The 25277-nt window shown below is 39.8% G+C and overlaps 1 protein-coding gene across 1 annotated transcript in view; it reads left to right on the top strand.

The window, feature by feature from the left end:
- Positions 1–25277, top strand: part of SORCS3 (sortilin related VPS10 domain containing receptor 3) — a 652615-nt gene that overhangs the window by 286323 nt on the left and 341015 nt on the right. The window contains exon 3 of the mRNA XM_042460847.1: positions 15086–15185. Within this exon, the coding sequence (XP_042316781.1) occupies positions 15086–15185 (100 nt within the window). The remainder of the gene's footprint in view (positions 1–15085; positions 15186–25277) is intronic.

The following is a 25277-nucleotide window of genomic DNA, read 5'->3' as shown; positions in this document are numbered from 1 at the left end:
ATAATAATAATAATAATAATAATAATAATAATAATAATAATAATAATAATGTGGATATGGTGGCTATAACAAATTCACGGTCTAACCTGGGTATTTCATTGTGGAATGGGTGTGATTTTACAGTTGATTTCACAAATGATTAATCAAAATGAAATATATAAGGCTCTTATGTCTCTCAACAGAGAAGTAATTATTTGCAAATTTTATTCCTGAAGGAAGCAACAATTCATTTTAACATTATTTCTGTGTGAATGTCTTCAAACAATGTTTGAAGATTATTCTGAGTCTGAGAATTATCTTGCTCAAAATTCACACTTTTGTGGCATCATTTTGTAACAGAGGTCAATTTGAATTGCCCTCCGATGTACATTATGACACTGACACATTACAGCTATTTTATTATGAATAATTAACTCTGGAAAGCAAAGGTTGCCAGTGCATAGTGTGCCACGGAAACTGATGGCATCAGCTGACCTAATTCTACATCCATTCATCTCAGCCTTTTTCTGTTCCAATGTACTAAATCTGTGACACTGGTTTTAGAAATCAAATTCTGCTTTTCTTTTAAAATTGAATAATTGGTCCAGGACTGTAAGGCCAGCAAAGTATTTTTTTTTTTAATTCACATAAGGAGGTTCCTACATATCCTGAAACTCTGTCATAAGCAAAGCTTTATTCATCAAATAGGATTGTGGCCTTTGTGCTTAATTGGATTTGATTCCATATGCACTCAATCATCTTAGTGATGAATTGTTGTTGTTATTGCTCTGTGCTTTCATGTCGTTTCCAACTTATCATGCAGTTTTCTGGGGCTGTGAGTGTGTGACTCTCTCAAGGTCACCCAGTGGGGAATGAAATCCTGATCTCCAGTCATAGTCCAATGCTCAAACCACTTCAGCATGATGGCACTCAGTGTTGAATTACTATTGTCTCTACCATGAGAGGCTCTTTGTCTTTAGCTCATATGTGGCTGGCATATAAAACATAACCAGTACATCTGAGGAAAATAAATTTGGTTTCTTTGCATATCCAATGTAGCAAAAACTTGAAGTTTACAAAATCTGAATGTGGAGAAATGAAAAACTGACATTGGCCCTGTCTGCACTGGACATAACCCTGGAGCCAGTTCTTGGGCTCTGCAATCCTTGAAGAGGCCCTTCTCTCAGTCCCACCACCATCACAAGCATGGCTGATGGGGAAACTTGGTGTCTGCCCCTAGACTGTAGGACTCCCTTCCTAAGGAGACCAGAATGGTTATGTCTTTGTTGTCCTTCCACTGGCAGGCTAAGAGCTTCCTGTTCAGATAGGCATTTAAAACAGAATGTTTTTAAAGAATGTCCAGGGTGGGTGGATGGGTGGATTGTATTGTTTTAAAGTGTATGGTTTTCAAGTGGTTTTATTTTTTAAACAAATGATCTGTTTTAATAGTGTAATAGTTTAATTTCATTTTAATTGTCATTTTTGTAAGTTTTTAATTGCACTGTATAAGCCATGTTGATTCTCAGTTTCAAGGGAAAAGTGGGGTACAAATAACAACACCACCACCATAAATAGGAAAATAATGAGCTATTTCTATGAAGATGCTAGCCACAGATGGTGGCAAAACATCAGGAATAAACTCTTCTAGAAAATGGCCACATAGCCTGAAAAACTGACAAAAAACTAATGAGCTACTTTTCTTGAAACTATTTTTGTAATTTGTAGGTATACCTGTACATGTTAGGTTAAGCATTTAACTACTTTTTAGTCCTTGTAACTGTTACTTTGAAAAAGTCATTTCTAAGCTTGTTTTGTATATCTGGTTTCCTTCCCTCTCATCTAATTTTTGTTTCTTTACTATTTACATTGTTAGCTGCTGATGCAAGAACTGGATTTCCCCAGTCTCCATTGTACTTAAGTGCTTGGTGTGTTTTAGACACTATGTCAATATTAATTCATTTTGCAAGTTAAGCCAAACTTCATTTCTCATCTAGTTTAGGTGAGAAATGAAACTAGACATCTGCTCCCTCCCCATATAATCCTTTTGCTATTGTACATGTTTGTTGTGGTCACCATCATTTAACCTTTGCTTGTTTCAGACTGTTTCATTTTGCCCTGAAAATATACTTGTCTTGATTGGAGTACAGCAGGCAAGGCTACAATTCTGGTACTTCTTTTCTTATGGGAACATAAACCTTGACTTTGTTGGCCTGCCATGAAATTGAGTCAGCATCAAAGAGATAAATAACAGTAGGGTCTGGTATACTGTATAAATAGTGGAATAAATGTCAATAATGACACGGAGATCACAACAACAATGCACTGGTTATAGAGTTACTACTGAAGGATATGTTTTGTTGGATATGAAGGGGTGAAGGAAAGTCAGCTTACTTTGTAGTGCTTGAATGCAACTATGGAAAGGATAAGGGAGAGCAAATGGAAACTAATGGCTTCTCTGTTATGGGAGGATCAACTGGAGCCATCCTTCTGGTCTTTGAAGTGCCAGGTGAAGATGTTCTATACACTCCAGGCCTTTTATGTTTTTCTGGACATCTGAGCTCCTTGCTTTTAAAACCTGTGCTTTAATTCTGGGGTTGCTGTGAGTTTGGAGCATTTTCCTCTTTTTCTTTTGCAGAAGTGATGCTTTTCATTTTACACTCTTACATTTTATTTTGTATTTAAATTGTTTTTATATTCATTTATTGTAAGTTGCCAGGAGAATTTTATGTTAGAGGATGTCGTACAAATGTCATAAATACAATAAAAGAAAGGAGATGTTAAGGAAGGGTTGTGAGAAGACAACAGCTTGAATGTTACATTCTATTAAACAGAAGCCACAATATGGATTGTCCTCCCAAAACATGCCAGCGGCCTACACAGCCTCCAGAAGCCATTCATCTCTCAGCATCTTTGTTCTTGCTTCTGTACCAGCTGCTCTTCAGCTGTATTGGTCAGAGGGGAATCCCAGCCCACAGTTCATTCCCCATGATAGAAAATTCAGGCAGCATTTATGAGTATGTGACACAATTTTTATTTGGGGACTATCTGGAGGCCATATTATGTTGCATAGATTCCAGACCTTACAGTTCCCTTGCTAGGATGTAACACAGTTATTAGTTGGTGAGCACAATTATTGATGGTGTCATTAAAACCTAGATCCTGTTTCATCTATTTTCCCCCTGCAGCAGAATGCTACCAGGTGTAATCACAAAGAGCATTATAAAAACAACACATTTTATTGGTCTATGTGATGAAGTGGGATTCATGCATACAGAGTCTTGAAAGCATTATGCACCCTGTCTTTGCAAGATAATAACTTGTAGCAAAATTCTCCAACCATTATTTATTTCCTCTGTCTCCATTATCGCTTTATGCATAAAGCATAAGGGAAATATCATTCTTTTGGATAACCCTCTTCAACATACATTACTGTTGACTTATAAAGACAGGCACTGCTTTACTATGCTACACTGATCATCACAAACATATTGCTTGATGCTGTGTAGCTGTGCAGTACATACAGATGTTTGGAAGCAATAATATTGCTTTCCTTGCTTAATCTCTTATTCTCCTTGCACTGCAGTTAAATCTTACAGAGAGCTGATTGATTGATCAATTGTTGCTACACATTAAAATGCAGCTGTCTGATGTCAGTATCACAGACATATTGGTTACCACAAAGTTACACAGTGTGCTCATTGAGAAAGGCAATATGCAATTCCATACACCGAGGCAAGATTCATTCCATCCAAATATAACTCACAGATAAATGTATTCATACTATAGTCAGATGACATTGGCGTGTTACAGACCACCCGTTTGGGGCGGCCTATAGGCGCTCCTTTCTCTGCCAGATTGGGGCCTCAGCTGCCACAACGGCAGCCTCTGAGGCCCTGATCTGCTGCTTTCCAGGCCACGGGACACCCGACGGCAGTGAGGAGGAGGAGAAAGGGGCTGCTCGGCCCCTTTGTCCCTTGCTTCGCTGGCGCAGCCGTCTAAAGGCTGTGCCAGGCAGCAACGCAAATTGCGGAAGGAGCTCCATTTCGGAGCTCCTTCTAGCACCGCAGAAAGGGCGCTGTATGCGCCCTTGCACGGCGCAAAGACGTCATGACTGCGTTGCCCCATTTTGAGGCGGCGCATTCATAACATCGTAATGGCAGTGCCTATGTGTATAGGCCGCCACCATTTTGTACGGCCGGGGACGTACTAGGGTTAGGTGCGTGCGTAAGGCACTCACTTTCCCTAACCCTAGTACGTCCCCAGGACATACTTTACGCCCATCTGTAATGGGCCATTGTAGCACAAGAAGTACCATAGTGTGCCATGGTAAGGGTTCCTGGGCACCACTACTCACAAGTGAAACTCAGTGAACTGTGTTAACATCTGTGCTAGGTTCTGGAAACATAAGGTGCTTCAAATATTGTTGGACTACTGTTAATTACTGACAAGTTGGCTTCAATTTATGGCAGCCTCATAGATGAGAGACTTCCAAGACAAGCTGTCATCAACCACCCTCCTCAGGTCTCGGACACTCAAGGCTATGGCCACTTTGAGTCTGTCCATCTGTAATGTAGCCTTCCTCTTTTCCTACGGCCTCTCAATTTACCAAGCATTTTTTTTCCAGCAAATCATGCTAGATCATGACTCAGCCCAAATTAGAATAATTTCAATTTCATTATTTTGGCTTCTAGGGAGAGTTCATTTGCTCTAGGATCCATTTATGTGTCTTTTTAACAGTCCTTTCTATGGGTAGGCTGTTATATTGTCTAATATCACACAATACAATGTTATATGTACAATTTTTATAACATTGTTATAAAACAATGGTCTTATTGTTAGTGTGTAACTCCTACATTTCCCCACCATTGGCCCTGCTGGCTGATGGGAATGTAAGGCCAACCACTGCTAAAGGACTGCATGATTCCCACCGTTGCTCTTTTGAATACAAGTTGCATGGTATTCCTAAATGCTGCCTTCTATTAGTTGAGGCAGTTCAGAGACCCCCCCCCCCCACTTACACATTGAAAGAATACACAAGAAGAATACACATGGAGTATCCTTACCACTGATGTACCCTGTGGTTTGTTTGCTGGTGCATTTGGAGCATGTAGGAATAGGGTCAACATACATGCAGATATACCCTGACCCACTAACCTTGCTTGAAGAAGATGTTTACGTATTTGTCAGTATGCTTGCAGACACTTTCATACATTGGGTAACTACATTATGGATATAGCCTCCTGGGTGCAGAGATGTAAAAAATGGTGAAACAAGTTAACTAGGGCTGTCCAAGTTCCACATATATGTCAGTATCAGATTGCACATTTTCTTAGTTTTTTCTACCAAAAATGGTGTGGATATCCAAGCACAATTTTAATGTATACACATTAATGGGGCATATGCTTATTTGCATTTCCAAACGTACTTAATTTTTCATGCACATTTGTGAAATCTGCACGTTATTGAACAGGCTTTTATAGTGCAAAAATATCCATTATGTACTTGGAAAGGTGTGGACTACCACAGACCACAGATTGCTTGAGGATGTATGTTCTCTTTCAAGCATTGTGAATTGATTAAATTATAAACTGAAAAGAATTCTTCATTCTTCCTTTCCTGGGATATATTATAATTCATCCCTAGTTCTGAAGAATACTGGAAGGAGCTGAAAGGAGATCTTTGACTTTCTGTGTTGAGAAAACTGTACTGTCACTGTGACAGTTATTTTTTGAAAAAATATTCTAATGGTGTAACAACAATTTTCAGCTTCTTTAGTTTATGCCAAGGAAGAGCCTAGTTTTGATAGCTGCCCCATCAATTGAAGACCAATATGCTAACTTAAAGAGAAGAGTCATAACCTAATGCACCAAAGTAACACTGATGTTTCCTTCAGCAGTTAGCACTGTCTTTTCACAGCTTTTTTTTTTTTTTTTTTTGCATGTCTGTGTAAGACTCAAAACATCCGTAGGCATTCTGGTGTAAAACTAAAATAAATCACTGGTGGTTGAGACAGAGGGAAGCAGAGGACAGAGGCTTGAGTGCAATGGCAGGAATAGAATCTCAGAAAGGTCAAAGAACCAACATTATATTGGTTTGTAAAGATTTGTAAAGTTACTTTGTTTGCAATACAGCTCCTAGAATCTTCTAGGCAGCATGACCACTGGCCATGTTGGCTTAGGGATTCTAGAAGTTGTGTTTCAAAAATGGACTTTTCCAAGTTATGGTGATTTGGATTTTAAATTCCAGTTAGAGAATGGGCAATTCTTTGAGGTTTAATCTCAGGCTGCATCTGCACTGTAGAAATAATGCAGTTTGATGCCACTTTAACTGCCAAGGCTCAGTTCTGTGGAATCCCTGGATATCTAGTTTGCTGTGGCACTAGAGCTGTCTGACATGGAAGCCTAAATATCTCACAAAACTACCAATCCCAGAACTCCATAGCATTGAGCCATGGCACTTAAAACAAGATCAAACTGCATTATTTCTTCAGTGCAGATGCACTCACAGAGACCCACTTTTGTCTCATTCTGCCTTAGTTCTAGTTGAGCTCTGCCTCTCTTCCATCCTGGCACAGAAGCTTGTATAGATATTTTTTGGACACATTTCAAATGTGTATGCTATTTGTGGCTATTTATCACACATATGATTTTTTTCTGTGCGTCCCCACTGACAGATCAAAAAATGTTTTGTCTAGTATTAAAAATACTACTAATAAAACTCATCATGGAGTGATTTCACACTTCACCCATTATGTTGGGGTGGGTGAATGTGGGGTGCTTGGGGGCAGAATCCCCTTGAAACCTTGTAACTCCACCACTGCAAAAAGTACATTTTATTTTTTTGCCCACAAATGTACCCCGATACCATGCAGGGACTGTACAGGGCATTTTAGACACGTTTTTATACTCCCTTGGACCATGTTAGTCCAAGAAATACCTTTTTGAAAAATGGAAAGTGATACGAAGTCATTTCTGGTTTACTTTTGATTTTTAATTAGGTCTTTCCTGGGCCTGAAATGGCCCAAGACCCACCCCAAATATGGTGAAAATGCCTTCCCTAGAGTACATCTGAGGACAAAATTATTTTAAAAATAGTTTTTAAATGCTCCTGGAGGGCCACATTCCCACCCCTGTACTATCTGAATGCCTTCACTGCCCAAACAAAGCTTCACAGTGTGGGGAAGGACATACTATGGCATCCCCACCAGTTGTTACTTGCATTGATCACTTCACTTTGGCTCCCTGTAGGGCTAGTCATGAGTATATAGTGCCAGTTCCTGCTTTGAATTTCCTAATAACCAAGAAATGATCATTTCCTTTAACCTGTCATTCCATTATTACAGTGACAGACCTCAGGCTGCCTGTTTGGGGATTGGCCAGAGACAGATTGACTTCTCAAGTTTTGGGTTCTTTATTGATTTCAGTGTCTGAAAAATGTCTGACAAGTTTATTTTTTCCCAGCTAAGGTGCTTTGTGTTAGATGAAGCTCTGAATGGGCTCTGTAAAAATGACAGGGAGAAGATGACTGGAGGGAGATTGGCTTGATGAAAGGGATGAGGCATTAGCAGGCTGGGAACAACTGAAGTCTCAGAACTGATGACCAGTTAGACAAGTGGTTCAGCCATAAAAGTAATCCATTGTTGATCCTTTTTTTTTTTTACATAAGGCAGGCCTAAGACCTTTTATTGTGTAAGCGGGAATAACCAATCTCCACTCAACCAATGAAGGTTGTTCATACCCAAATCCAACTGCCTTTTTTGACAAAGGAAGCAGACATTCCTGCAAGTACCTCCTCTCCCTATTCCTGAGATGGTTGCACCCTGCTCACTCCTGCTGAATAGCAGGAGTAACAATATAATCTATTTACCTACTAAAATCAAGCACTCTTGGGTTTGTTCAATTAGAGATGGATGTATCACGTTGTGAAGAAACACAGGCAGAGCAGCCAATAGAAATTAGGCTGGGAAAAGATGGTGGTTGCTCCCAGGAGCGAGTATAAAAGGAGGAGCAGCCACTGATATTGAAGCATTGTTTCATGATTCTGATTAAGAGTTAAGGATGCTGTTGAGTTTTAACTTGCAGAGGTAGATAAGACTTTGGCCCTAGTAGGAGAGAGATTCTTATAAAGGGGAGAAAGAATTATAGATGGACAAAGGTAGTCCAGAGTTAATGACAATGTGTCAGGATCCTGAGGGATTTACAGCCAGAAAGACTGTGGGCCAATATTAGAAGCTGCCTGAGGGGCGGATATAAAAAGAGAACTGAGCTGTGTGTACTGAGAATGTAAAAAGTAGCCTGTGAAGTTAACAGCTAAGGAAGCTGAGTGTAGGTTCTATGTGAACCAAATCAGTGAAGGGATGGATGTACATATAATCAGTGAGGGAAAGCAGTAAATTTGTAACAACTGAAGTAATTCGTATACTGTAACACAAGCTTGAGAACCATCCACTATGAAAGATTTAGTAATAACTTGTGAATGTAAATAAAGCTTTTTTCTTCACATTTAACAAGGATTTGCATCAAGTAATTTACACTTAATAACAAACACGCTACCAAGAATAATAAGAACTATTATTAATAAAGACATATAAATTAGTGACATTAGGGGGAAGGCTGTCACATATAATTGGTGTCAAGTGGTTAGGTTTTTAAAGACCCATTGTGCTGGTATCTGTGAGATCCAGCAGTGTCATGGTGTCACACGTGTTGTTTTTTCCGGAACTCTGAATTTTGCACACATTCACTCCAGAGTTCATTGTGTATCCGTTGCACATTGATCTGAGGATTTCCAAAAACACATAAACAAAACTGGCACAATACTTAAATATTGGCGGGTTACAGACCACCCTCAAGCGACTGTTCTCCCGCCACCACCATTCGCTGCGGAGGGAAGCCCCAGTGGCCAGACCACGAGGCTTCCCGGCACAGCGAAAAAGGAGCACCGAAATGGCACTCCTTTTCAAAACGCGGAAGTGGCGCCGTGAGGGGCGAATCGCACCCTCGCGGTGTCACTTCCGCCGCGACACTTCTGGACACTATGCGTCCAAGACATCAAAATGGTGGCGCCCATGTGGATGGCCGCCGCCATTTACGACGTGCTCCGCGCGTGTTGGGACCGGGGCCGGTTAGGAAGGGGCAACTCTTCCTAACCCTAACACGCCCCTTCCTAACCCTAGCATGCACGGAGAGCGTTGTAAGAGGCGGTTTGTAACCCGCCAATGTTAAATATTTCTTATTTGTTTAATGTATATCCTTTCTTTCTCCCAAATGGGAGCCAAGGTTGATCACAACATGAATTAAAGAAAGATACATAAATGAAAATCTTATTATAAGAGGGTTGAAAAATTAAATCAACTGCCACATTAAAGAACCAATACTTAAAATTTAAAAAAAACATTTAAAACATGTCAATAAAAATAAAAATGCAGTGCACACACTCCCCATTAAAAACCATTCTGAATGGCCACTTACCATATGCCTGTTCAAATAAAAAAATCTTTTATCTGTTAGCAAAAAGAGAACAGAAAGTGAGCCCTTTAATATTGTACTTCAATATATTTAAAGATCACTCCTATTGTCTCTGCCCACCCCACTTCATCAAATGATTCCATATATCCTTTCTCTTGGATAAAATGAATCTGTTTTTTTCAGAACATTAGCCCTACTAGAGGGGTTAGGTCGAAGAGCTGTGTTAGTACTCATACTATTTCCATTACAAAGCATTTAGGCATATTCATCCATTAAGTGCTGCCTGACCCTATGAATCTGTAACTACAGCATGTCTCCTGCTGTGGATTTAATTGCTCCCACATTACTAGCATTCAGCTTTGTACACGAGGGAACTCTTAATTCCAAAGTATTCTTTAGGAAGAGGTCACTTGTCAGCAATAAGCCTTCTCTCCATACAAAGATAGATGGGTACTGAATTTGGATCCTGACCAAGTGCTCTTAAATTGGTGGTTTCTCAAGTTGTCTTGGCCCATTTCAAGATTAAAAGCCAGTTGGCAAAGGATAAGAAGGTGGTCAGTGGTATTGATTTACACCTCCCATCTTATGGATTCCACAATCAATTGACCTTGTAATCTGTCTCCAAATAGGTGAGTATAACTTTTCAGTTTTCCTGAACAAGCAATACTTATCTAAATTATGTGCTTCTAATGCAGCAGGTATTTAGCATAAATACTCAGTTTGATACAATAAAGGAAGACTGGTGAAAGAAATATGGAGTCAACTAGGAACTGGTAGAAGGAACAAGAAACATTTGGAGATTATACTGGTATGATATTATGATATGATCTTAAATTTCATGCACAGATCATTATGATGATGGTGGTGGTAGTGGTGGTTTATTTGTATCTCACCTTCCCCCAGAATTGGGACTGAAGGTGGCGTACAGTTTAAAAGAACAAAACAGTTAAAAACATATAAAAATTGAACATTAAAATAGAATTAAATGCAGAGGTTAAAGTCTGCATTGAGTCTGGATGGCTTTGGGACACTCACATGTTCTCAGCCTAATCTACTCCTCAGAATGAACGGTTGTAAGAATTAATTGGGGAGAAGACTCAAACATGCCACTGTGAGTTCTGTGGAGAAAAGGTGTGATAATATCATGCCAACTCCCAATCACATATGCAGAATCTTTCTCACACAATCACAATCACTTTAAATGTACTATTGACTGCACAATGACCACAGTTCCCTGAAAACCCACCTTTCTTACCCGCGGCCACCAGCACCGGGTGACACCTCATCCTTCTTTTCTTGAGGAGAAGGACAGGGTGGCCCAGTGGAAACTGAGTGTGCTGCCCTGTGACATCCTTCTCTTCCTGAGGAGAAAGATGTGGGACCAATGGATGCTGTCCCAACCTCCTCTTCCTGAGGAGAAGGATGGGGTGGACTGATGGAGGCCAAGTGCACCTGCTATGCTGTCCTGTCCTCCTCCTTCTGAGGATAAGGATGGAGCAGCCCCAAAAGAGACTGAGCACACTACCCCTGGAAGCCCCACCTGCCACAATGGGTGATACCAGGTGTGGGGCTGCCACAGGCAGACACCCACACCCAGCCATTTCTTGGTCTGTGGAGTGTGGAGACAAATATTTTTTTTTCCTATTGGAAGAGCAATGGCATCATCTCTGGAGAATACCTGGAGGTCCCTGCAAATTCTTGTTGCTCTCCACCAGCCAGGAAATTGTCAGCTTTGGGGATATGAAGCTGAGAAAAGGTAGGTTTTGGTGTGTGGGGAATTGGATGAGAAACTATCATAGCCACACCTCATAGCTTTCTCCTGGTGCAGGATTATGGCCAATGTATGAACTGTGCCATAATTCTCATGGTTACCGAGCATTTCTGGAATGCCAGTGTCTACAGAAAATACCTTTGCAATCTTGGAAGTTCTGGGGAACTTAAGAATTTTTCTTGTTTTCTGCCATGCTGACAATGATGTATTCCAGTTGTTTAGCTCAAGTCTCAAGTACTGTCTCAAGTCTCTATCTTCCAGGCTCAAATTGTGTCTCAGGTCCTTTCAACATACTTTCAATTCAAATCTCAAGTTGAGTCTCAAGTCTGGGAGCCAACTTTAACAGAAAAAGGAGGTGGTATTTGAAGCAGAAGGATCCTTCTAAAACTTTTCAAAAGCTTTAGAAATCTCCTCCTATGTGCAGTAAGGACAGGCTGCTGAGTAGATCTAAATCGCCTAAAACCCATCACCTAACATATTTGCTGTTAGGTCAGCAAGTTAGCTGAAGTTAGCCCAGCCATTCAGTTGCTAAAAATATACAAGTTGCAAGTCAAATAGCGTTGAGTCAGTGTCTCAACTATTTCTGAGTTGAGTGCAATTCGAGTAATTGAAGCAGCTTGAGTCTGAGTCAATTGACTCGAGTCTATATCACTGTGTACTTAATACATAATATTGGGGACAAGGTCATCCTTTATGTGTGGATCTAACTACCAATAGGAGTTCTAATTTTTTCAAAGAGCATTTTTTTGTTGTGTTCACAAGAGATAAACCGTGAAAAAGGAGAAAGCTATTGGAGACAGAATCTGAACTTCCTGCTAGTGGCAAACAGTAAACACCACCTCCAGATCATCTGTTGCATCTTTCAGTCTCAGAAACTCTCTTCCAAGGGAAGTAATGTTGGCCCTTTTCTGTGGTCTCTTCTGCTGGGAGGCAAAGACTTTCTTTTATTGCAGCAGGCATTCAGTGACTAACTGGCTGTTTTAATAGATTTGTGACCTGTGCTGTTTTTATTTCTCTTTCTTTAATTGGTTTTACATTGTTTTTAGTTCACTAATGTCTTAATTTTACAGTTACTTTAATTGAATTTTAACAATTTTAATGTTTTGTATGTTTCTATAAGTACTTGTTTTTAATCTTTATTTCTTTTAACCTTGCATACTAGTTCTAGAGAAAAGGCAGGATATAAAATACATACATATATTTGCTGGCATAAGGATCAATAACTCTCTTGTTATTGAAATAATGGCACAGAGGTAGCTACTTTAATCTTAATAACTGAAGATGTCAGTTTGGCTAGTCACCAGGGATGAAATCATTTTCTACCATTTTGAATTTCATTTTCAGCCCTGATGATTTGCCTACACTGTTCCTTGCCTATACTGTCCCTTCCATTTATAATGATTTTCCCATCTCCTATACTTGCTGTAAGTGCTAGTCCTTACTTAGTATAACTGTATTATCTTAAGTGTAAATGTAAGTGACACAATAGTGTGTAAGAGACTTCGTGAGTTGATGGGGGATTGCTGTTGTATTATCATACACACAAATTATTACTGTGCAAAGGGATCTTGTATCACCTGTGAGACTAACTGAAAGAGAGTAGTTGGTAGCATGAGCTTTCATAGCTTTGAACCTACTTCCTCAGATGCATGGGTTAGAGTGGAAATTCCAGGGACAGACCTATATAGCATTCTGTGTGAGAATGTCCAAAGGAAGGCAAAACCCCATGGGTGTGGAGATAAAGTGACAAGTTCAGTTTTAACAATGGTCATTGGGGTACAAGGAAGGAGGAAGGATGTTGCTTAAAGCCAAGGGTAGTATATAACCATATGAATGCATATTATCCTTGAGCACCATATGGAAAGTTAAATCCATTAGAACCAGATACCATACAGTAAGGCAAGGAAGTAAAAATTACTTTCCTGATACTTCTGGCAGCAGTTTTTCTGTCTCTAAAAACAACAATAACAAAACTCAAGTTTTAAGTCCAGTTAATAACCAGGGAGCCCTGGTGGGATAGTGGTTAAATGCCAGTACTGCAGCCACATGGTTGTGAGTTAGATCCCAGCAGGGTCATAGCCAGGATTTTGGGGGGGGGGGGGGGCTTGGGTGTGGCGGCATGGCGGTGTGCACATGCCACAAGTGCATGCACCATTCATTGTATTAACGGAAGGGGGTCCAGACACACACACACCCGCCTACATCACTGATCCCAGGGTTTGATCCCAAGGTTGACCCAGCCTTCCATCTTTTCGTAGGTTAGTAAAATTAGTACCCAGCTTGTTGTGGTCAATTACCTTACAGATTGTAAACCGGTTAGAGAGTGCTGAGTTCACTGATAAGTGGTATAGAAGTGTACATGCTATTGCTACATTAATACTTGGGCTTTGTTGTTATTTTACAAACCAGATTTCACTTTTCTGACAGGAAGAGGCCTACAAATCATGACAACCACCTATAGATACTGCCCCTATAGGGAATCCCTTTGAGATGTTAGGGGAAGGAAGGAAAAGTGCTTTCTTCACTAAGATTACAACCACGGATAATGTATGAGTCTGTGTCAAGATTTTTGGGGTGAACAATCTGAAGGGAATGTTTAATTGCACTTGGAGTCAGCTAAATTAGTAATAGTAGTAGCAGTTGGTTTTTTGTTGTTTGCTGTGACAGTAAATATCACAGGTTTTCCTGGCAAGATTTATTCAGAGGAGGTTTATCATTGCTTTCCTCTTAGGTTGAGAGAATGTGACATGTTCAAGGTGACCCAATTGTCTCTATGGTTGAGACTCTCAGTGACCTAGCTGAATACCAAACCATGATACCATGCTTGGTCCAGCTTAAGATAAAAGTTTATAAAAATAAAAATACAGTACAAAGTCAGAGCAATGGTCTTTGCAGTCTGCATGTTCTGAGTCTGAAAACAATCCATAACATAATGAGTTGGTTCCAGACTTTCCCTTCTGCTAGCATTTCATTTACTCTAACCCTAACCCTAACCCTTTTTTTAAAGTAGGGGCCTCACTGCAGTTGTTTTTTTAAAAGTCAGGATGGAACTCTGTCTTGTTGCAGTGGCACATTCACTGTTCCTGTTAACCAATAAGCCAGTCACCCTCTAGCTGCTTTTATAAGCCAGGAAGGGCAAAGGTCCAGTGTGCATGTGGTTATTCTCCCTTCTCCAAGGATCCTGTCTGCAGAAACTGAAATGTATCAATTAACTTGGCACAAGCAGGAGGCAAAATTACATCTGGAGCTGTATCAACTACAGTTTGGAGTGGATCCAAGCAATTTTTGCCCTATAAAGTGTCTTGCACTTTGTGTCTCCACAATGGCCTGCCAAGTGGTCTACATGATGAACATAAGGTCTCTTTCCATCTGCAGAAGGGTGCAAGGTCTGGCAGATGTGTCCATGGAAGGAAAAAAGAGAAGGCTGATCACTTTTTGCCAATTCTCCCTTCTCCCTGCTGCCTCCTGTACTAGAGAATGATTCCAGAAGGGACACTGGGCTGTAGGGGAACAGGAGAATCCACCAAAATCACTTCCTCTGTTTCTTTAAAAACAGATGTCTACCTGGTAGCTCCATGATTAATACACAATCCAACCTAATGTTTCAAAAGGTAAATTGAAATGAATCCTGTCACTTACTTCTTAAGCATTATCTAAAATACTGTTAAGCTCATATTTCTTTCTAATTTGCATGTGTGGAACCAACTTAAAGCTACAAGATAAGTGAGTGGTAATACTTTCTTGACAAAGAATGAAATCCACACCCCATGGTTGGGAGATAGCCAGCCTCATGTGTGAATACTGCAGCCAAAATTAGGACAGATCAAAGTCCTAAACAGTAACTAAACACGTTTTCTTTTTATTTCAGGTCCACAGATTATGGTACTACTTATGAAAAGCTTAATGACAAAGTGGGATTGAAGACAGTGCTCAGCTACCTTTATGTCAGTCCTACTAATAAGAGGAAGGTAAGAAAGCTACTTTTGAAAAGGTAACGAAACAAGCATTAAGAACAGTCAGGGAGTAACCCCTGTTGAACTCAATGGAACTTTCTTCAGAACACACTGTAAAAGGATTGGTACACTACAAGTACAAGAGAAAAGATAGGCTCTTACCACACACCCCAAAAGAAGAATTCAATAAGTTTCAGCAAACTATTTATTCAAAAGTACTACAGTAATATGAATAAATGAATTGAAATGAAATAAGGTCAGGTAAGTGTTGTATAAATAAAAAAAAAACATTTTGAACCTTTTAGAGACCATTTGAAGGTTTATTTTAAAAAAGGAATCTAGGGGTGGCTTTTTCTTTTCATCATCTCCTATTATTCTTATTTTAGTGGTCAGACATATATATATATATAATTTGCTGCTTATAATGCTCAGTAACAGACTCTGGAGGCAGCTGCTGTTTACCATGCCTGTTGTAGGCAGACACATATGGTTATAGTTGTATGAGTTAGAATAGAATCCCACTCTTTCTCAACTGAAGCTTTATTGTATTGTTTATTATAGGCATGCTACTGCTACAGCCTGGAACCAAACGTTTATGTTTCTCCAGCCTCCGTCACCGTCTTCACAGTGTTGAAGCACCTAAAAAATAGTCCAGCTAGACAGTTTATGAGGAAGGCTAGGAGACTTTGTTAAAAAAAAGGGGGGGGCTTTGTTAATTGAGGTAGCAATGGCAAACTCCTTCTGAAGAAACTTGTCAAGAAAACCAGGTGACAGGTTTGCCTTAGGGTCACCATCAGTCGGAAGGGCCTTGAAGGCACACTACACACAACACAGGCCTATAAAAAAAACTTCTTTTATGCCAGTGGTGGCTGATTCTAGTTCTGGAACTGGGGAGGAATGGAGGACACATGAACAGAGACAGAGCCAAGATCCACAGGGCTAATCTGCACTGCAGAAATAATGCAATTTGATACTGCTTCAACTGCCATGGCTCAATGCTAGAGAATACTGGGATTTGTAGTTTTGTGGGATATTTAACCTTCTCTGTCAGAGAGTTCTGTTGACATAAAAAAGTACAAATCCCAGAACTCTATAGCACTTAGCCATGACAGTTAAAGTGATGTCAAACTCTACTATTTTTGCCATCAAGATGCAGCCACAGAGGTGGGAATGAGAGGGCCACTCTCTGCTTCCTGTCTCCCAAACACCTGAAGGCTTTGGATATTCCATCAAGGAAGATTTGCTATCAAGGAAGACCTTGTGAGGACAGGGCACTGGACGCAGCTGGCCTGATTTTTTTTGTTTGGGGGGGGGGGGAGTGAAACATGCAGGCAAACCAAGGCTTAGTGCTATGATGCAAATAGGAAATCATACACTCACAGAGTTGGAAGTGACCATAGAAGCCAACAAATTGAACTTCCCTGCAGATGAAGCTAAACTTTCATGTAATCCACAGCTAAACTTATAAAGCTTCCAAGAAAGGAAGACTCCATCACCAGTGTAACAAATTTTGAATATTAGCTTTAATATATATATATAGATAGATAGAGAGAGAGAGAGAGAGAGAGAGAGAGAATACAATAATAAAATAGTACAAAGTTGTTGTTTTTTAAAAAAGCAATAAAATATTAATATAAAATTTCCCCCCCTGAAATACAAGGACTTTTATAAAATTCACTTAGAACTTAGAAACAAATGTAGTGGAATAAAGTGATTATAGCCATATATCAATGCTATTCTAAAACAGTAGGAAGTTATTCAATCCTACTTTCAATACATAGGCAAAGAAGTCAAACATCAAAGTGTTAAGCTGAAGAACAGCAAGCACAGCAGATAAGTTGCTTGTCCTGCTTTACACACTGGGAAAAGGTAACAGCAGGACAATGTACACCTTTCCCTGGCTGGAAGTTTATTTATAGAAAGTACAAACTGCCAAATTCACACATGCACATGTACAAATAAGCAGTGGCTTAGTGACACCTAAACAATATCCTTTTATCTCTTCCATTTTTTCTTTCCTTCTTTGCTGATTGGGCAGGGGGAAAAAACCCTTATCTTTGTTAGGTGTGGTCCTATTCCTCTTCCTCTGGAAAGGGCAAAAGAAGAAGCATTCTGTCTGGTACAAAGACCCTGGGCAGTTTTTTCCTCACCCCCTAGCAGCTATATGGCTATTCTTCTCTCATTGTCAGATGTCCTGCTCTGTCTGTACTGCTGGAGATGTTCTGAGCATGTGCATCATTTGTACACCCTCAGAATCTGATACAAAGGTTACACTGGCAAAACTGCTTTCATGGTGGCGTCTGAGCATGGGCAAATAACACACCTGCTCAGAAATCCCCCAAACCCCAAACTGCTGAGGACAAAGCAAGGAAAAAAGACAGAATTCTCTTGCCTGATGGATGAGGGAAAGGAGTTCGCTCAGTTGCCCAAATAGAAGAGTCACACCAGCTTTACACTGTTTGTTCCTCATGTGAGTCTTGTCCATGGAATTTGGTAACAGAATGTGAAAGATAAATCATTTGTATATTATGAGGAATTTAGATTTCATATGTATAGCAGAATAAAGACCAACATAAGCATAAACCAATGTAAGTTTCACATGTGACATAGCCTGGAACTATCATTATAATTTTTGTGTTCTTGCTTCTTCATACTGTGTGACTACTTTTAAAATAATGATAATAACAATAACATGTTTTTAGTTTCTCTATTGGAGTATGGTGCTGCCTGCTCTGAGCATGGCTTCATTGTAGTTTGAAATCATTTTGACTGAATTAAGAACAGGGACTCAATTCTAAATTCCTAAATTTGGCTTCTGTTTTCTGTTTGGGATCATCTCATCTCTTAGGTCTGTCTGCTATGCCTGAAATTTAGACTTAAAATGTCAGTGTTCTCATCTGACATTTTAACCAAATACAAAAGACTAAGAGTTCAAAGTCACAAAAGAGCTCCTGCCACACTGCAGAAATAAAGTAGTTTAATGCCACTTGGGTTTTCATGGTGCAATGCTATGGACCTCTGGGATTTATAGTTGGGTGGTGGCACCAGAGCTGCCTGACTAGGTAGGGCTAAATATCTCACAACACTACAAATCCCAGAATTCCATAGCATTGAGCCATGGCAGTTAAAGTGCTTTATTTCTGTACTGTTGACACATCCTAAGAGTGTGAAGCAAATGGAGAGATACCAGTGTGTGCCTGGAAAGCATAGGAATGAAATGGATGTTATTGCTTCCTCTCCTCCCATGTGACATATACTTGAGCTGCTGCTGACTTACCAGGGGAGAATATGCGGGTCACCTGTTACTTTTTTAAAAAAAATCTTAAAGTAATTGTATTGATTCAAGTCATTGGTAGAGAACAGATGCTTTTATCTATCTTATGTTGTCAGAGACAGATTGCTGTAGTAGATGACTAAATGGGAGCATGAGCGCTGTGTGCTTGGAAACTATTATGCTTGATTATTTTCAAAGTGCCATTTTGGTCTTTGCTATATCTGCTTGAAGGAGTATTTTGCTGTTAGTATTTTTACAATAATTTCCCCATTTCTTGTCAGGTCACAAGGTTTAAGACTGGTGTTTATTTTCTGCCAGAGATTTTAGCCAGGCACATTGCCATAGGTACATTTCACACTATTGCATCAATGAGGAATCTTTTTGCTTTATAAATTTCTCAGGCCGAATTGTTATCCATCATCTTTGGTGGGTCAGTATTCTGGAATCAAATCACAACCATTTCTATTTCATGTCACAGACAGTAAAATATCTCTCAGGAAAGTATCTTTTACATTCATATAATTTTTTTCTTTCTTTTTTGTTTTTTGCTAAAGATCTATAACTTGGAAGATTTTTTGCTGGGGCACCAGACCTCTCTGACAGAAAAGGCTAAATATCTCACAAAACTACAAACTCTAAAATTCCATAGCATTGAGTTAAATGGCAGTTAAATCTATGCCAAACTGCATTTTTTACTGCAGAGTAGATGCATCACCAATTGGCTTACAATATAAGTTAAAACAAAGTAGCTAAAAAAATCCAATCCAGTTAAAACATTGAAAACACAATCAAAACAAAGAACAGCAAACCCATTAAACATCCTTCTTTCCAAACCAGTTAAGAGGTGAGGGGATATTTGAATGAGAAGGCCTTTGCCTATAAGCAAGAAGACAGCAGGGAAGAGGCCAAGTGAGTCCCTCTTGGGAGGGAGTTCCACAGTCCAAGACCAGTCACTGAGAGGCTCAGGCATGGTTAGTACTTGGAAGAGAGACCATCAAGAAACACCAGGTGCTGTAGGCTATATTTCAGAGGAAACTGATACATCATCTCCAAGTATTCCTTGCCTAAGAAAACACTGTGAAATTCATGAGATTGCCATGCGTTGACAGGTGATATGAAGGAACATACCTGACTTTCTTGGGTACTTAATTCTTATTTGTTATTCTTATTTTTAATATGCTGGGCATGAGTACTATGAACACGAGAGAAGCAGATTATCAGTGAAAACAGGCTTTTACCTAGCATCTCTAATCAACGAGAGGAAAGCCATTAGAGGGCAGCAAAACAAAGTTACTATCTGTTTGATTCTGGGTTGCAAAAAATAACAAATTAGATCCACTGAGATCCGTTGGCTGATTTAAAGCAGTTCTGTGGTGAATTTTTTAATGTTGAGTTTTCAGCCATTTTGAAAGAAGTGAAAATTTTCATGAACCTTACTCCTTTATCACCCTCTAGAAAACAGCAACAACAACTGTCCATAGCTATTGTTCCCCTGGTCTCCTGCTTTAGATGGTGAGAGAGAGATGAGGTGATTCTTTCCCATTGCTGAGACAACTAGGCCAATGCTTCCTAAAATAGTGGGATGTACATCCAAATAGGAATTTTCTGCCTTACAGAAGATTCATCCATATTTACATATCAATTTGCATACAAAATTTGGATGTAAATCTTTGGTTATTTTCTTTTGAGTGGAGCGCAGAGTTTCCCAAGAATTCTTCCGACTGGTCAAGATAAAAGTTTCTGATAATTGTTGGAGGGTTATTCACATACTAAGGACTTTCTGGACAAATAATTTTCACACAGAATTAAATGTTTTGTATGACATGCAGTGACTTTGTAAAAAATAATACTGGTGCTGCTAATGAAAAAAAATCTAATCACTTTTAATTTAAAAAAAATGTACAAGTAACAACCTTGATATTTTTGCTCTCATACAAAAATCTCATAAAGGCTGAGAATTTTTCCATAGGTGTGTTTGATGCGTTGAAATGCTCTTTTTCATTGAGTATGAGAAAATTTGTGAATAATCCTTACGTCCTTAATGTGAAACACACATCTAGATATGGATGCCATTCTCAGTTTGTACTACCTAACTTTCAAAGACATGCATTTGGATATGCTTCTCAGTGCAAAGCAGTGCTGACCATGTTATACTGAAGGCTGGATCATGCCCTGCCCTTCGACTCCATACGCACAACAACAGCAGCAACCAGTGCTGAAGAAGAAATCAATGGCTTTTGTAGGGGTGAAAATGTTGACAAAAGATTTCCCTATTTTGGCTTATTACATTTTTAAATAGCCCTTTGGATCAGGTATGCAATTCTTTGCTAATTTTCTTCTTGAAGGAAGCAATGAGTAATTGTAGCAATTTTCATGAGGAAATCTACAAAACCTGAAGATTTCAAAGACTATTCAATTGGAGACATTCTGCACAACATTCACAATAGTTGTTTTGCACAGAAAGCATCATTTTTTATTTTTTATTTGCATAGGAGACATTATTTTCTGAGCTAAAAACAATATATACATATTGCTTAGAAAATATTTATGTGTAGGAAAGTCCTGTTTTCTGCTCAGAACAACCACTATTGGAAACTCTCAATAGTCATTTTTGGCCTGGTACAGACTGCCCAAAAAGGAAGGTCTGCCGGCACCCTGGTTTGCTCCTCAAGGAAGCCGCAGTGGACAAACCACACAGCTTCCTCATGGAGCAAAAAGAAGCTGCAAAAAGTGTGTGTGGGGGGGTGTTGCAGCGCCATAATGATGTCGCAGTGCACCGATGGCGCACTCGCAATGTCATTATGGTGCTACGATATGCAGACGCTAGGCATCCGTCGCATCAAAATGGCAGCACTCATCTGTACAGGGTTCTGCCATTTTGACGTACGGAAGATGTGCTAGGGTTACAGGGCGTCTGTAAGTGATGCCTTGAGGCAACCTTAGCACATCATCAAGACATGCCACAAGACCTGTCTGTACCAGGCCTTTGTCATTTTTCATTTTGTATTTTTGTATGTATGGAAGTACAATACTATTATTACAAATTTCACAGGACAGAATATGGCAGCTGGTTCAGGTAGCTGGATGATTCAACATCTGTTAAAGTTGAAGCATGGTGACAGACATGTAGTGTCATCGTCACAACACTTGGAGCACTTGCCCAAGATGACTCAACAGGCATGATGGAAGAAGCTGATGCAAAGGGCAGTTGCATGCACCTTTGCAAGGAGATCATGCCATGGTTAATGTGTATAATGAGCATGGCACTATGAACAGTATGGGTTATTGTTTAGTAGTGAAAGGTTGATTGTTGTTGTATATAGTATGGTATATACTTATTATTAAAGTTCTGTAAATAAAACTTAGATACTACGAGTATTATTTAGCACCTTGTACAGAAGTAGGTATTGGCAGCACTGCAGAGCTCATCAGAAAAAAGACCACTAATGATACGAGTGTGTGTGCTCTATAGCTCTGACAATATTCATAAAACATTTTTCTAAGATTTTTCTCATCCCTGCTTTTGACACAATGGCATTGGCACTATTTATTCATTAAATGAAATGTGAAGGCTTTAGAGCTCTTGTGTAGGTGGAAGAAAAGGAAGATGAGAGAAAAGACAAAAAGAGAGAAAAGAAAGAGACATTTAGCAAGTGAGCTGTGGGTGAGAGAAGAAAGAAAGTGAGAAAGAAGGAAAAATAAAAATTAGAATTCAACGAGAAATAAATGCCAGAATCCTGTATGGTCTGTACATACGTAAAAGCACCATAGTAATGATGCTATGCAGTGTTTTCCATCTCGCCCCCCCCCCCCCCACCATCTCCACTGACATGGCAGCAGCCACTGCGATCGACAGGAATCTGTTCTCTAGTTGCCTGGGAAGCAGCTGACTGTTATTTCCACCCCTTCCCATGAGCGTTTCCATTGTGACAGGCAGAAACATTGTCCATATCACAAGTACTTATCATGCTGGAGATTACTTGTGTGAGGGGCGATTGGAACATCAGGGAACCCCTGTGGATTGCAGCTGCTGCTGCCTGGTAACTGCAAATTGGGAAGCTTTCACAGTCTCTACATAGCCTGTAAACTAGAGGCTACATAGGCACAATGAATAATTAACGGTCATAAGTGCATAGCTCTAGGTTATGTATTTATAACTGTCATACAGGATTTTGGCTAATGTCCTTAAGGAGAGCTGGAGAAGGGAAAAATGTGTTTCTTACAGTGACAATGTATTGCTCTTGGGTACCTGACACCAACAAAGGAAATTGTGTTGTGGCTTCAACCATTCAAGGTAAGATGAGAAAGATGAGAAACAGAACTGGGAAAGTGAATATTGAGGTGTAAAAACCCACAAAGTATCAAGCCTGTAGTAGTGCATCCATCAACAACCAGGGCAGCTGATACTGTTTCTTTAAAGGTAAAGGTAGTCTCTTGACATGAATGTCTAGTTGTAATTGACTGTAGGGGGCAGTGCTCATCTCCATTACTAAGCCGAAGAGCCAGCGTTGTCCGAGGACTGCTGTGGTGGTCATGTGGCCAGCATGACTGCACTGAACAGTGTTACCTTCCCATCAAAATGGTACCTATTTATCTACTTGCATTTGCATGCTTTCGAACTGTTAGGTTGGCAGAAGCTGGCACTAGTGACAGGAGCTCACCCCATCTTGCGGCACTCGGGCCTTGAAATGTCAATTGTCTGATCTCCCGATTGTCAGAATTGGTATCTTAATCACTAAGCCAACACATCCCCATTGATATGTAAAATGATATATAAATTGTTACTTTATGCCTCAGTTAATGAAGTAGATGGAGTTCTGGGTATTAGTTGCTTATCAAAAATTGTGTACCAAAGGCAGAAATAATATGGCCCCAACAGATATTCCTACACTACAAAAGAAGAGCAATTTAACATGCTTCAATAATATTTTTATTCAGTATTAATAATATCTGTGAAATGAAACAACCAAGACAAGAAAGCCTTGCACAAGTAAACATAAACATTGTGAACCTTCCAGAGACAAAATACATGCAAGGATGAGTTTTTCTTTCTTTCACAAGTCGCCACTTTCATTATGATTTGCATGGTGTTGAGCAAACTTATATACTGTATATGTTTTTTGAAACATGCTGTGGGAGTGGGCTCAGTAAGGGACTCTGGAGGCAGTTGCTGTTTACTTTGCTGGTTGTAGGCAGGCGCACATCTGCTATAATAGAATTCCAGTCTTTTCCAGCTCAAACTTTATTTAATTGTTTACTTCAGACATGCTGTTGCAAGTTGACACTAAAAGTCTGTTTCTCCAGCCTCCATTCACCATTCACTCAATGGCGAGCCTGGTAAAAACCTTCCCCCTAGACAGAGAAAAGGGGGGCTGAGGGGGCATAAAAAGATTTTGGGGCTGTCTGTGGCAATTATATGCTGTGACACTGATCTGGGCTTTCCATGGCACAAAAAAGGAGACTCAAAAAGCAGCTCCTTTTTGTGCTGCAGAAAGGGTGACATAGCCGTTGGTGCAGCAGCTTTTTGGCATTTTTTGGGCACTGTGTCATCTGGACGCAGCATCAGAGGAGTGCCATGATGGTGCCTGGCATGTGGTTAGGAGCAAAGCATGACGGCAGTGTCAGGCTACATGCGTCATGTGGACACCATGTCCCCACTCTGCCCCCGGACTGGTGTTTATCACCGGTCTGTTGAGGCTAATAGTAAAAGAGAGCTTCTTTGTTCTAGGCTTTGTTAACTGAGGTATGATTGTTTTGAGGCAGCTCAGTATTTTTCCATGCTGACCATTCCTTCCCAGTGACTTCTGATGCAGGACATTATTTGAGAAATCTTATCCCAGGAAACAGGAATTATGAGCTGAAATAATATCACAGTGCCATGACTACACAACCCATCCAATCAGGTGATGGTCAAATAAAGGGTTGTCTTCAAAAGAATATTAGATGTTTGGAAGTGTGTAGACAGGGTTTAATTGAACAACAATTGTGATTTTATTTTTTCTACTACCAAGGCCCTTGTTTCTTTGCAAAGCCTTTGGATATTATCCTGTATCAGCCTCATTGTGGCTTCACTACATCTTTTGCCTTTCTTTAATTAAAATTTCCAACTTGTGACCAGAGGAATTCAAATTTGCCCAGAGTATGCAAATGGGCACAATATGCATTACTATTTTCAATCTCACGTATTGGATTTTGTTTGCAGAGAGTGTTTTGAACATCTATTCTTTAATCCTCTTTGATTAACAGATTTAGATGTTCAGTATCATTTCCTGTGAATCCTTCCCAGAAGTAGGATAACTTGCTTAAATACCATTCCCACCCAAGAGCCCAGTACAGCTTAGAGGCATGTCCCAAACAGACTAATGAGAGCTGAACAAAACTGAGGAGGCTTCAATTCAATTTGAAGCTTAGCTTATATAGCCTCCCATTAGTGTGAGCTGAGGAGTTAACAGTTCCTCAGTAAATGTATTTTGTTGAGCCTAAGGAAAAGATTATAAATAAAAGGCAGGAGAAAAACAGTTCTATTATTTCCCTTTGGCTGTGATTCATCCTGAACTAAAATATTTTTTCTTTCTTTCTCTGTTATAAATACAATATCTTCTAGATCAGAATAGTGTATGTCAGTTTGTAACAAAATGTTCAAAGGCTTGTCAGTGGGTAAAGATGAAAAGGTTCTATAGAAACTTTCCATCTCCTAAATGGATCTGGGACACTCTAGAGGTCTGTCCATCCCCACACCTGCCACACCTGCTGGGGGTGCAATATTAGAATGCTAAACAAATTATACAGGACAAGCAGACATGGAAATGGTGGGTGGCACTTCATCCCACTTG

The sequence above is a fragment of the Sceloporus undulatus genome, chromosome 3, assembly GCF_019175285.1.
Source record: "Sceloporus undulatus isolate JIND9_A2432 ecotype Alabama chromosome 3, SceUnd_v1.1, whole genome shotgun sequence".
Taxonomy (NCBI): domain Eukaryota; kingdom Metazoa; phylum Chordata; class Lepidosauria; order Squamata; family Phrynosomatidae; genus Sceloporus; species Sceloporus undulatus.
This window is presented reverse-complemented; position numbering and strand designations above follow the sequence as displayed.